The 13,624-nt window shown below is 37.1% G+C and overlaps 3 protein-coding genes across 3 annotated transcripts; all 3 read right to left on the reverse strand.

Moving 5' to 3' along the window:
- Positions 1–2,490: 2,490 nt before the first annotated feature.
- LOC121747008 (probable protein S-acyltransferase 4) lies at positions 2,491–4,804 on the reverse strand. The gene is made up of 5 exons (XM_042140985.1): positions 4,421–4,804; positions 3,894–4,088; positions 3,502–3,810; positions 3,187–3,408; positions 2,491–3,103 (listed from the first exon to the last, which is right to left on the reverse strand). The coding sequence occupies exons 1-5, from the start codon at positions 4,475–4,477 to the stop codon at positions 2,639–2,641; spliced, it is 1,248 nt and encodes a 415-aa protein (XP_041996919.1). The 5' UTR covers positions 4,478–4,804; the 3' UTR covers positions 2,491–2,638.
- Positions 4,805–5,676: 872 nt separating this feature from the next.
- LOC121747330 (probable protein S-acyltransferase 1) lies at positions 5,677–7,973 on the reverse strand. The gene is made up of 5 exons (XM_042141362.1): positions 7,512–7,973; positions 6,974–7,153; positions 6,598–6,906; positions 6,290–6,511; positions 5,677–6,203 (listed from the first exon to the last, which is right to left on the reverse strand). Exons 1-5 carry the CDS (start codon positions 7,605–7,607, stop codon positions 5,796–5,798), a joined length of 1,215 nt encoding a protein of 404 aa, XP_041997296.1. The 5' UTR covers positions 7,608–7,973; the 3' UTR covers positions 5,677–5,795.
- Positions 7,974–8,310: 337 nt separating this feature from the next.
- LOC121748405 (histone-lysine N-methyltransferase, H3 lysine-9 specific SUVH1-like) lies at positions 8,311–11,959 on the reverse strand. The gene is made up of 3 exons (XM_042142734.1): positions 11,840–11,959; positions 9,109–11,468; positions 8,311–8,718 (listed from the first exon to the last, which is right to left on the reverse strand). The coding sequence occupies exon 2, from the start codon at positions 11,280–11,282 to the stop codon at positions 9,162–9,164; it is 2,121 nt and encodes a 706-aa protein (XP_041998668.1). The 5' UTR covers positions 11,283–11,468; positions 11,840–11,959; the 3' UTR covers positions 8,311–8,718; positions 9,109–9,161.
- Between the last annotated feature and the right edge of the window lie 1,665 nt (positions 11,960–13,624).

Raw genomic sequence — 13,624 nt, forward strand, 5'->3', positions numbered from 1 at the left:
GTCATTGCCAAGCATTTTCGAGAATGATAAGGCTGCAAGCATGGGTAAGTATGTATAAACAGTATTCTGGAAAAAAAAATACCCCATCCGTCCCCAAATAATATGAACTATTTCCTTTTTTGTCCGTCCCTGAAAAGTACTAACTTTCTAGTTTTGGAAAATTCAAACAACATATTACCCCTACACGTCATTTTATTTACAACTTATATCATTACCATTAACAACTTATACCATTACAATAGTGTGGACTCCACTCTCCACTAACATTATTTACATTACCCTCCCTCTCTCTCTTACTTTTCCTCTTATTTATTAAAATCTGTGCCGAACTCATTGTTCATACTCGGAGTATTGAATACAATCAAGATGAATTGTTCAACTGTGGAAGGAATAAGGGTCTAAAGCTGCCTAGTCAGGAAAGTTATGCAATACTACCTCATCAAGTAAATTAAATATACATATCTTATTTAATCAAGGTGCAATGGATGGAAAATGACAATCAAATTGACATTTGACACTCGGAAAGTTGCAGGCCTATTCTACAGATTGGAATACAAATGGTATTACTGAACATTAGAAATACACAATTTCCACTATAATATACTCAAGCTCCATTTTGAGATTATCTCTAGTCTACCACAGGTGATTAAAGTAGCTCTCACAGATCACAGTTTCTTAAGATCGTATATTTCTCAAGCTCCATTTTGAGAAAAAAAACTCTTTCCTACATATTGCATAGTAAAGTTGATTTGGGCCAAGTAAACAAGTTGAAACAAAATCCGTATTAAAAAAACTGTATTTGGTTATCCACATATTCGTGTCCTCATTTGTATTCAACATACAGCCAAAGACTGGAAGAGTGTACGTAATAATTGCACGGACCAAGAACTCCATATATGCAATTTTTACTTACAAAATTTATGTTACATAGGAGTATATCCTATCCTCGTTACATAGTTCTTCGATTTTCAGCAAGAAAGATTATCTTTTCTTTTTGCAAAGAGCATTTAAAAAGTATATCTAAAACCCCTAAGTATTGTAACATACTCACCAGCACAAATATTTCTCAGTATTCCCAAGCAGCACAATTGGAGAATCATAATTATAAAATCCCGTAAAACAACTTGAGAACCACAGAGAGAGTGCATCGTTGAACAACCACAGCCCAGGAGTAAAACAACACAATCGATAAAAAGGAAAGTACTAGTGAACTATAAAATTAAGCAAAGCATAAACAACAGACCAAAAGGCAACCTAGACATAAAAAAAATAGCACAGATTGATATTAAAACTACATTCTCTGCCCAACCAGTCATTCCAACAAGATCAAGAACAAATAAACGAATTAAAGAGGTCATTATTAGAAAGTGAACGCAGCTTTAGTTGGACACCATCCCATTCCCACCATATAGCCAAACTTCCAATCAACTAAAAACGGCACCCTAAATGAGTAGAGAAATCGGCACCCATAACCCATTTCAACATAAACAGATCGGAAAGTGAAAACGTAACAACGTACCTTAAAATAAAAATCCCGAATCCAAATCTGCGGCGCTTCCGCTTCGTAGATCTGTACAACACAAAATCGAATATGAGAATTGACAGAAAAGAATTCGAGTTGAGTTGAATTGAATTGTATGACCTTGTGGCCGAAAATGCGAGATTTTACCCTAGAATTACCTCTCTGATTTGGACTCAACTCAGAATAGGGCTGACTGATATAGAGAACGAGTGGAAGGATGTCCGTGTTTCGACTACCAAACGACGTCGTTTCATAAATAATTTATGTATACTAATTTTTTTATATAGTATACAGTACTATAATTTGAAATATATTCAAAATAATTTTGTTAATTAGGCTTCGATCACCTAGTGAAATACTAAAAATTATAGTATACGATAATACGACTATACGTGTATTAAGATTAATGAATAGTACATTATTAGCTAGGAAACATATTTGCAAGGAAACTTGAATAAAATGCAATTGGCATTCACGAAAGCTTATAAAATCATCTCAATGCGAAATATGTCGTTGAGAAAAACATGAATTGACAAGCATAACACGAAAATGATATTCTCCCCACAAATCTCACCATTTTCAGAAAAATCTTAATTTCATGACACGTTTATATTTTTTTGTTTAGTAATTTAAACAATTACTAATATAGTTAGTACTTAGTACAAACATTTTCATTGAGAAGTGAAGAAAGACACAGATCAAAACTCAGACCTTGGTAGAAACTAGAAAGAGATGCCTTAGAAACTCATTGCTAGAAAGTAGAAAATGGAGCTTTAGGCAGACTATTATCAAATGAAACAAGTGATTTTGTGATAAATAGTTAGTGATACTGTTACATCTAAGATCTTTTATTGCATTATTCTCAACACTTTCATCCTATGATCATGAACTTGTTGCTGCAGATGTGATACCCGGAAACGCAAAAAAAGCTCGATTTTCAAACTAAAAACTGCCAATTTGAAATAAAGAACGCCACTGAATAAGCCACCGATATAGTAATAGTACAAGATAAGATTAGCACAAAGAAACGGTACATATCTGTATCTACATCTTATAAAAGCGTAGACTCGGAACTGGTACGTACAGAGAGTAACACTTAGAATCGCGTTTTTATGATCAGTCCGATGCTTTGTTCTTTTGAGATTTCATGTCATCGCGTTTCTCCTCAGCATCAATCGTAGGGGCAGCTGTGGTTTCCTCAACTTTTTTATCAACAGGAATGACGAAGTTGTCTGAATCGGAAGCTGCTTCTCTCTCAATCACCTTGTGTTTAAGGTTGTCATGAATGCCACCATAGTCTATGCTTAGCAGAATCTCAGGAAGTGTAATGCTCTTTTCCTCTCCTAAATTGTTTCCCATTTCAATGTCGATTTTCTCCTTTGAGCTAGTGATGTCTTCAGCAGTATCGTCGTCTGTGGGTGCTACAGTCATCATCAGCTCATCGTCTTCAACAAATGCTCGAAAATCAAGCATTGAGGGTGGGATTCTGGAGAAGAAGACTTCTTCGAAATTCTTGATCATCCCTTTGTTGTATGGATTCTCCTTCTTGTCGTAGCGATACCTGAAGTTCTCATACGTCGTCTGCACAAAAACACGAAGGTGTTAAGCAAAATCCACTTAAAGAAAAATTAGCTACTTGAATTCAAAATTTTGGATTCGGTCACCTGGTTTGTGCTGATGAGGTAGAAGTGGAAAACTGTAAGGCCGCCAACGAACCAGACAGCAACGAAGCAGTAGAGTATCAGAAACACTGATAGAACATCACCCGACATGGCTTTCAAGAGATGGTCATCTGCTCGGACAATGTTGATCAACGACACCACAAACACAAACAAGCATAGGACAGTTGATGTTGATACGAACATGTAGAAGTACCTATAGTTGCGCTGTTTCATAAACACGAGTATGTATGGATGAGGAGAAGTGGAAGTGTATGGTGAAGTGATGGAATGTGGTCAACAATGTGTATGGATACTCACTAAACCGATACAATGCCCAACCCACGGGCAATGGTGGTCAAACCTCTGGACACAGTTATTGCAGATGGAGCAATGTGATGCACGAGGGGGGCGGTACAGCAAGCATGTGTCGCAGAACTTCACCTTCACCGCGTGTCCATTGACAATGACATCCTTTGTCCGGGGAAGTTTGAGATGAGGTGTTCGGCCATTCACCCACTCCATTGAAGGGGTGTTCATCTCGAATGAATCATCACATTCGGGAGGCTTCGTGTTCCTTGGCACAATCCCAGGGTCTCTGCAAGATGTTAGGACAAGGAAGGCTACATCCTGCAAAAACATCGATATAGTGAGACTAAAAAAAAAGCTCGATTCTCACAATAAACCCGAGGCAGTTTGGATTGGTAGCTTACCAAAATGGTGAGTGCAAGAGCTACTATAAGCACGGGATACCATGAAACGACAGATTTGTCTTCTTTAACGCGATTTCTGATGATAAATACGACCTTTATACAAAATGCAAGCGCAGGGGCAGCGATCAAGAAAGCCGACAAAAACAAAGAAGATACATCTGGACCAAAAACCAATCTCCCTCCAAAGAAGAACCTCTGTATGATTCAACCAACAATAACTGTCAATTCTCCCTATTCTGCAGTCATAATGCTCTAACTATACATGATCTTAAACGAGAAAAGGGATCTCCAAATTCCATCTTGCAAGCATAGAAAGTTCATCATATTTAAAACTCAACATCTATGATGATCAATTTGGTTAGTATGATTAGTGCAACTGAAACAGTCTCCAATAATCAATGACATTAAATATGATAGAACCAAAAAACAGAGTTGCATTCAAAAACAAGAAATTATCTTTTGGACAAATTATCAAACACAATAAATACAAACAGCCAAAAACAGAACATGAAAGAAAGGGGGCTTACATTGCTTCCTCTCCAAACTTGATAAAGCCTCAGCGGCTCGTGTTTCTCCGGTTCCATATATTATTCAATCAACGAAAGAAACAGAGGATTAAACTGCTGGAATCCTCAATTTCCAAATTCTGGTTTGGATCACAAACTGTTTTTGTTTGTTGCAAACAGCCAACATATGAACTATCTAAAACCACTTGATTTTTCAACTTTCTTGATCATTTATGCGAAGCAAGAACTTAGTGAAAATGAGATTTGTCTGGAGAGGGATGAGAGTGGAATGATCAGGAAACAGCTGCCGTTTGGTTCTCTGTTTCTGTCTCAAAGACGGAATTTTTAAGGAATAAATGTTTTTTCTCTAACAAGAATTCCAGTTATTTTCCCTCTAAAGAGGGTCTGTTTCTCTGCTGGGGCGGCAGTTCCAACTATTTGTTCTCTTTAGATTTTAAAAAACAATAGGAAAAATTAGTCGTTTTATTTTTTGTGTTATCAAATAAAATCAATTAATTTTTTTATTACAGTTGGTGGTTGATGATACGTGCAGGCACAACACTTTTTTGCCTGCAATTTTAGATGGACATTTTCCAGATATGTAACTTATCAATATATGTGCCTTAATGCTTATTTTAATTTATAATTTTACTAACTAACCGAAATGTTTTCGTCGAAACGTGCTAGGACTAAATGTGATATTTTCTTAGTTCCTTTGACAAATTAAGTAATCTATGTTTTCTTATTGCAAGTGTTCTAATAATTTCCATATTTGATTACAAAACGAGAAAAATCATTTGCCACTTTTGAAGTGACTCGAGGTAGTTGTGTGCAATAAGAAATTTTGTAGATTGAATCAATACAATCAAGAAGCATTGGACCTAAATGCTTTTCTTAATATTGTCTTACAAAAATGATTAATTATTGTTCACTAAATCTGCACATATGGGGCCATTGCTTTTTGTTTTTTATTGGGGGGTTTCATTTGGACCAACCTAACAAAGACTCACTAGTTATTAAGATAAATTAATTGAGTATACCAAGAAAATAGAAACGAAGAATATACTGTGGTATCGAATAAAATTAACATCACTGATCTAAAAAAATAAAACAAAACAAAACTATATATAGATGCATACTACTAGTACTTATATGAATAAATAGAATCAACTTAAGAGTTCTCAGACATTCCAACAAGGTCATTAGGAGTAGTAGTCACCAACTTTTCATACACAACAACGTAAAATTGATGAAATAAAATACGAGATTAGAAACACGAACATATTTAGAAGTTAGAACGCAACCATCTCTTTTTTTCATGAGCACATCATTGTATCACATCTACCCAGACTACATCAATCCACAAAACAGAAAATGAAAAATGGATTTTCAAATTTTACATCATTTTTTGAGATACAGCCATTGATGTTCTTTGCGAGATCTCATCATCGGAGGCGCCCGTTCTTTGATCGTCGTCGAAGGGAAGGAAGAAATTATCAGTTGCTGACTTACCTCCTCTGTCCACCTTGGGATTCTCCTCAAATATGTCCACAAATTTTGGGAGCGGTTTCCCATCCTTGCCGTAAAAGCTTTGCTCCACGTCTATCTGTCCGTTGATGTTGCCACCGTATCTCTTGGTCACAGATTCTGCAAACGTACCTTCGTCTTCGGTCACCCATTCCCGGAAGTTCACAAGAGATGGCGTCGTCTTGGAGAAGAGGATCTCCTCTACATTCTTGATCGCTCCTATGTTGTATGGATTCTCCCTCTTGCCATACAGGCTTCGGAAATTCTCATATGTTGTCTGAAAATTACTAGAAACATGTGTTAGTATTTTGAGATGTTTCAGCTTGTAGTAAACATATCAAGTGTGAAGAGGGAGTGGCTAACCTGATTGGTGAAGATGAGGTAGTAATGGAAGACGCTGAGCCCTCCAACGAACCAGACTGCGATGAAGCTATAGACGATGAGGGAAACCAACATCACGTCGTTTGAAAACAGGCTCCACGTCCAACTGGATTTTTTGAAGAGGTCCAAGAAAGAGAATGTGAAGACATACAAGCACAAGATTGTTGAGGTTGTTATGAACAAGATGAACGTGGCGTAGTTCCTCTGCACCAACAAAATTTACGCGAGCATGAAGTTTTAGACCGTTCACGAATAAGAATAAAGAGATGGTGCTCAATTATGGTGCTTACAGCTCCAATGCACTGGTTCAGCCAGGGGCAATGGTGGTCGAATCTCTGGATGCAATTGTTGCAAGTCGAGCAATGTGATGCGCGTGGTGGACGGTACAACAAGCAAGTATCGCAGTACTTGACCTTAACCGTGTGGCCATTGACAACGACATCCTTTGTTCTTGGCAGTTTCACTTCTGGATTCACATCAGCAATCCACTCTATGGATGGGAAGGAGCTTAATGACGTGTTATCTGAGATAGGTGGCTTCGTGTTCCTAGGAATTATCCCGGGATTCCTCGTAGATGTGATGAAGAGAAAGATCAAATCCTGCAACGATACACAAGTTAAGCCATCCTCATTCAACAACACTACTGGAATAATTGTTTCTACACACCAAAAGTGTTAGGACAAGTCCCACAATCGACACAGCATGACCGGAAGACAAGTCTCGTGTCGGAATTTTCAGATACATCTTGCTACAGAATGCTAATGCAGGCCCCCCTATGATGATGGTAGTTAGCAGGGCTGACCACATATCAGGGCCTAAGATCAATCTCCCACCACACAAAAAAATCTGCAAAAACACAATAAACTTAAATTTTTTAGTTTTTGCAGTTTTGTGAATTTATAATGAATGCAGATACTATGTGGATGATGCATTCCGTAAAAGAGACTAGTTCAGTAATCAAATGTGAGTTGATTTATGGTGCAGAACTAAATATAAGTCATAGACAATAAGAAAAGAATGAAATTCTCTGTAGTTTGTGATCCTTTTATTAATGAGCAAAGTGATAGTAATATCTTTTTTTCCCCTCAAATATTATGGAAGAACTATACACCATGTTGATGCATTTCTTCATATACTAAGACTACATGACAAAACATTTCAGATAAATGAACATAGAGATAGGAAATGTATCAATCTTGATTACATTTCTACCCTTCCAAACTTGATAAAGCCTCTTCTTCGTCAGGTTTGGAGGCCCCATCCATTTTGGGGGCGCAGCAACAAAATCTTGATTTCTCATCCCTCCCAATTCACACAAATAGCACAAAATTTTCCTTTTGTTTTTTTTAAATATATTTTTTTTTTCTGGGTTTTTTGTTTTGATGAAAAAGAAGAAAAAACAAGATTTTGTGAAAGGAGGTTGTGGGTAGAGGAAGAAACAAACAATTGTGTGTTTATTCCTCTAAAAGCAGGCTCCCTAGCTACCTGTTCTACATTCTCTTTAGCAAAAGCAAAACATTTTCCGACAATGTCTTGCCCTTTTGATCTTTACGGACAGACTATTGTTGGAAGTTGGAACGGTTGGTTTTGTGGATTAACTGTGGCGAAAATTACCCATACATTTAAAATAAGACATTAATGATAATTATATAGAAATACAATATAAGAAAACCAAGATAGACTTTAGCAATTTGGTTGGCAAGATTATACGTCATGATTGAATATGTATTATGTTTGATTCATAAGATTGAATCCCACAACTAAATCCTAAATCGATAGTCTTATGATAATCAAGCATAGTCACTCCATTCAACTAAAATAATCACGCAATTTAATCTTAGATAGATAATCATATAATAATAAGTCATGAAAGTCGGACAATACCATAGAAGTAAGGGTAAAAGTGATAATCATGAGAAAAAGGTAACCTTGGCATTGTGGAAATAAACCGAAATACATTGTCACGGACCGAGTTTTTAAGAAAAGAGCAAACAAACAAGAGATAATAATAAACATAGCATCTATTGAGGAGCAATAATGGAAACCAAATGGATTCCTAGTGCCCTAAATACTGCAAAATCCAAAACAACCAAATATCCAACTCTTGAGTCTTGGTAAACATCCAACAAGAGCAAAACCAGCCATAAATATTTCTAAACATAAGGGTAGCTAGAAAATAAGAGTTAATAAAATTCCAACAAGTCTGCCTAACTGCAGAATCCTACAACATAGGAAAGCAAACTAAGAGATTCTACAACACAACCAGTCCAGCTGCATATCTGCAGATGCTGATAATACACCTTGAGAGGCCACCTCCTTCCTGCCATCTTCTTCCACAGTGTGAGAGAGACGGGAGTCGGAGAAAAGCCACATGGGAAAATTTTCACTTTTCTTCAAGCTTATACCATAACCTATAAATCATTACAGGCATTACATTAGTCTAAACACTGCTTGATTCATCACTGAGCCACGTGCTTATTAGAAATGGCCGCCAAACGGGCAAGGGAAGGAGGCAGGGAGCATGTACGATTCGTTCAAAATCATATCAAATGGACAAAACAATCACACTTTTAAGAACATGTGTTATGTAGCTTGTTTAAGGTGTTGTATATTTCTGAGGCATAATAAGCATTGGCAATAACTGAAAAAATTAAGGGGTGGCCCGGGCCAACACCCATTTTTTCTTGATTTATGCAAGTTCTAAGCACGTAGACGATAGGAAGTGCATACAGAAAGCATAGAGATCGCCAGTAATGAAATGCATTTACTAAGGTAAAATAAGAGTAATCACCATAGCTAACCTTTATTTCAAAGCATCAAGCACCGAGAGATTCTCGGTCACCACAGGAGATGGTCAATAGAAGTGACCTCTGCACTCGACTGATCCGCACAAGCACTTCTTCCTCCCTCGGTCTGCTTCTGTGGGTATCCCATAGTCGTACACCAGCTCCTGCATTGGAGGGATGTGGTGTATGGCAAAGAAAGCAATGTGGAAACAAATTCCACAGTCACTTTCCCGCAGAACCGGCTGCCAGAACACATTAGGGGAGCAGCTATGGTTCATGAAACGGGACACATTCCCGTTGCTTTTAGCACTTATAACAAGAGGGAAGGGGGCCTTCTTGGCGCTACTAGAGTCATAAACGCGTTCCAGTGGCTCGTAGTAGCGACCAGCATCAAAGATGTAACTGTCATCATTTGCATTCTCAAAATCGCTTGCAGTAACCTTGACAATGTCCCCAGCATACTCGCAGATAAAACTTCCTGAACGAATAGGGTCCCACGACCTAAGACCCCAACCCCGGTTCTTCGTCTTGAAAACCTCCAGACGGAATTTTACACCTGCCTGAGATATACGATTTCGACAGTTTGGAGGAGACTGACAAGACTGACCACACTCATGTATCACTGGCTTAGTTGTTAAAAGAACTCCTGCAGACGAATAGGGAAGCAGGCCTTCGTTTCTCTGGTTACAAGGACAACTGCTATCGCCCGGTTGGCATCCACCTAAGCAACGACAACCCGAAAATGGTTTGGATGCCGGAAAAGGTTGAGAATATTTGAGACTAGCAACGTAGGTGAAATGAGCAGGTCCTTTCTCCCCATCAGTGTCGTTTACAAGAGCCACAGGCTGATTCTCAACACCTGAAGTTAGGTCGGGGATAATAAGGCCGGGCCGAGCAGCAGTCCCATCCCTCCACTGCTGAATCGATTTCCACAGTGAGTAAGCTTCAGGCTGCCCCGGTTGCCTTATCAACTTATACTTAAACACGTTTAAACCAGACTTATTCTTTTCCGCCCACGACTCAATAATCTTGTAAACACCGTCATACACATAAATCTTACCAGGTGCATTACTAGTATCCTTGATACCCCTTACAACTCTAACATCATTACCACGATGCACACTCTTTTCTAGGGCAAGATTTCCCCTCTCGAGTTTCTGATCGAACATTTGGCCATCTCTCCTCTGAACTCCACCCTGACCACTGTAGATCAACACATTAGTATCATCCCCATCATCATCATCGTAACCTCCGGAAGAAACTATGCTGACGGCTACAGGGTCTTCGCTTCCGGTGACCTTGACACTCATATAATCTATCCCGGCCATGCTCGGAGCATGTACACCCACCAAGCAGAGCTCCATTCTGAAGAAAAAGATATCTCCAACGTCAACCCCAGGTACATGGCCAGTCCTCTTCAGGTTGTTTGTCCGCACTCCTTTGGTCATCATAAGATTCGAAGACTTGAGGTCTGGACGTCGGGCACCTCCAGCATTATTATCACTTGCTTCATCGAGTTGAGTAAGCGTTCTCCTGATCAAGTCGTAGACCAATAGCACAGTTGCAGTTGTATCCTTGTCACCATTAGCTTTTCTACTCTCATCAAAATCTTTAAGCTTAAACAAGGTTAAGATGTTATTAGCAACTGATTCAACATCAATCTCTAGCCCATTCCCAACTCCTCTCCTCTTCGGACGGCCCCTTCTTTTCTTACCCGAATTGCTAGCATCATCTGCATCACCAACGTTCGTGCCAAATCCACTCGCATATTGGTCACTTTGATCCGGTGCATCACTATATCCATCATCCTCGATAACCACAGATGCTGAACCAGGAGTTTTATAGGCCCTCTTAGCCCGACTACTACCTCCATTCGCCTGCGGGGTCCTAAACGAGTTCAATGGAACCGGATCTGGTATACCACCATTAAAACCAGCATTGGCTGAATGGTTTCGAGTCTGAGAGCCATTTGAAACCATAAACGGGTAAAATGGTTGGACTCCAGCAGGGAAAGGACCAGAAGGCGGAACACACACAAAAGGAGTTGGATTAGGGTTTGAAATCGAAGACATGCCCGGAGTGTTCGGGAAAACCGGGACAAGGCTTCTTAAAGGCTTCACATCATATACCCTAGACTTATCAATTGGCGCAGAAGGGGCATTTGGATCAGAGTTAAAACCTTGTTCCATCTAATCACGATGAAATCTTTCAGCTACAAACCTAATAATTTAGTACAAGCCTACAACACCGTTGTTCGACACGGAGATTTTGCAGAAAACTAACAATAAATAAAATTAACAAATGAGTTGCAATAAAGGATCCATGTCTCAGAATGGTCACCACTACAGAAGTTTACTGCAGCGAGAACCGGCTTCCTGCATCATGCATAAGCATTTAATCAGAAATTAGACTTGAAAATCAAATTCAAACGGAGTGAACAGTAAATCCCTAAATTTGACATAAACCCTTGAAAACCCGTTAACAAAATTAGCAAGATTTGGTGAACCGACGCAGCAATAAACATGCACAGCTGCCAAAAAATGTGATCTTTATGCCAAATACAAAACAAAAAAGTTACACTGACATCTGTGGATGGAACAAAAACTTGTAGAAAAAGGAGAAATTAACACCTCTGTTTCCAAAAAAACGATTTTTTTGCGTTTCAACCAAAACCAGAGATCTAATTCTTCGGTTAAAAAACAAAAAAAGAGAAAGAAAATCTTGAATCTTGAAAGGGAAAATTCACCTGAAGATGGAGAGTAGCTTTTTTTCAGTGTGTTTTCTATTTCGTTTTTTCCTATTAAATGTGATAATAGCGTTATTTATATTCCCGTGTCTCCGTGCTCCGGCAAATTAATGATTCCTTTTCGTTTTTTTTCTTTTAATTTGTATTCTGAATTTAGAAGTATTTCTAGTGAATTTGTAACAATAATAAGTGAAATATTTTCTCAAAGGAAATTCTTGTATTGCCTAATATATATATAGCATATATTCACTTAGTACTTGACATAATAACGTCCATATAATTATGTAACAAGAGTAGCATAATGTTGAATATCGTGTGTAGTATTAAACTCAAACTACTAACTTTTAATAAATTAATAAATATAAACTCTAATCATGTCCGTACATTAATGAATTATTTTGAAAATCGAATATTGAAAGCTGAATAAATACATGGAATGTCTGATTCTCTTAAGTAATTTTGAATTTATTCGGTTCGAATCCTATGATTTGCTCTGAATATATTACAAAAATAACAATAACAATTTTAGTAGTGGATTGAGTCCGTCGCTAACTTTTTTTTCGGCGACAAAATTAATAACGGCATCGAATTAATTCACAGCTAATCATTTTTACCAGCAAAATTATGAAATTTGGCAGTCGAATTGTCTGTTAATACACAACGATTTTTTTGTAGTGAACTATGTACATACATTTATATATGATACTAATTTAGGGTTGTAAACGAAATTAGTACATTAATGAATTATATTGAAAATCGAGTATTGAAAGTCCAAATTATACATGGGTTGCCCGACTCTCTTGAACAAAGTAATTTTGGATTTATTTGGTATGAATCTTATGATTTGCTCTGAATATATTACTATAAGTAACAATAACAATTTTAGTAGATGATTGAGAGTATGTTGCTAATTCTTTCGTGGCGAGAAAATTAATAACGGCATAGAATTAATTCGCAACTATCCAATTTTACCAGTAAAATTAAGAAATTTGACAATTGAATTGTCCGTTAATAAAGAGCGATTTTTTTGTAGTGAACTACCTACATTTGTATATGACATAATTTATGGTTGTAAATGAAATTCGTACATTAATTAATTATATTGAAAATAAGATATTGTAAGTCCAATAAATACATGGGATGTCTAAATCTCTTGAACGAAGTAATTTTGAATTTATTTGATATGAATTCTATGATTTGCTCTGAATATATTACCATAAATAACAATATCAATTTTAGTAGTGGATTGAGTCTATATTGCTAACTTTTTTGGGGTGACCAAATTAATAAAAGCTTCAAATCGTTATTAGTAATTCGCAACTAACCATTTTTATTAGTAAAATTATGAAATTTGGCATTTGAATTGCATTCTAATAAAGAGCGATTGTTGTAGTGAACTACATACATTTATATATGGCTGAATTCACATTTTAATATGAAAGAAATAGTAAATCATACCACATCCGTCCCATAAAAATAGAAACATTTGGGACGGTACAAAAGTTAATGTTTTAATTGCTAAAGTAAGAGAGGGGATGATAAAAGTAATTAAAATAGTGTTAGTGTATATTAGGATCCACATTATTCTTAGTGTTTGATGGTAGGCCTTAGTGATATAAGTTCTAAATAAATTGATATATAGAGATAATGAGTTGGGAAGAATTTTCCATTAATGAAAATAAATTATTTTTATGAGACAAATGGAAAAGAAATATGTTCCTATTTTTATGGGACCGGGGAGCATTCAAATTTGATTAAAAATGTATATATGATATGATTGATGAC

The sequence above is a fragment of the Salvia splendens genome, chromosome 9 (genome assembly GCF_004379255.2).
Source record: "Salvia splendens isolate huo1 chromosome 9, SspV2, whole genome shotgun sequence".
Classification (NCBI taxonomy): domain Eukaryota; kingdom Viridiplantae; phylum Streptophyta; class Magnoliopsida; order Lamiales; family Lamiaceae; genus Salvia; species Salvia splendens.

Bases quoted from the DNA above. Each gene is read 5' to 3' on its own strand.
- LOC121747330 (XM_042141362.1), bottom strand. From the start codon at position 7,607: ATGAGAAATCAAGATTTTGTTGCTGCGCCCCCAAAATGGATGGGGCCT. The intron at 7,154-7,511 runs GTAATCAAGATT...GTGTTTTTGCAG, and splicing joins AAGTTTGGAAGGGTAGAAAT to ATTTTTTTGTGTGGTGGGAG. The intron at 6,512-6,597 runs GTAAGCACCATA...TTGTTGGTGCAG, and splicing joins TGAACCAGTGCATTGGAGCT to AGGAACTACGCCACGTTCAT.
- LOC121747008 (XM_042140985.1), bottom strand. From the start codon at position 4,477: ATGGAACCGGAGAAACACGAGCCGCTGAGGCTTTATCAAGTTTGGAGA. The intron at 4,089-4,420 runs GTAAGCCCCCTT...TGAATCATACAG, and splicing joins AAGTTTGGAGAGGAAGCAAT to AGGTTCTTCTTTGGAGGGAG. The intron at 3,409-3,501 runs GTGAGTATCCAT...TTTATGAAACAG, and splicing joins TTGGGCATTGTATCGGTTTA to CGCAACTATAGGTACTTCTA.
- LOC121748405 (XM_042142734.1), bottom strand. From the start codon at position 11,282: ATGGAACAAGGTTTTAACTCTGATCCAAATGCCCCTTCTGCGCCAATT.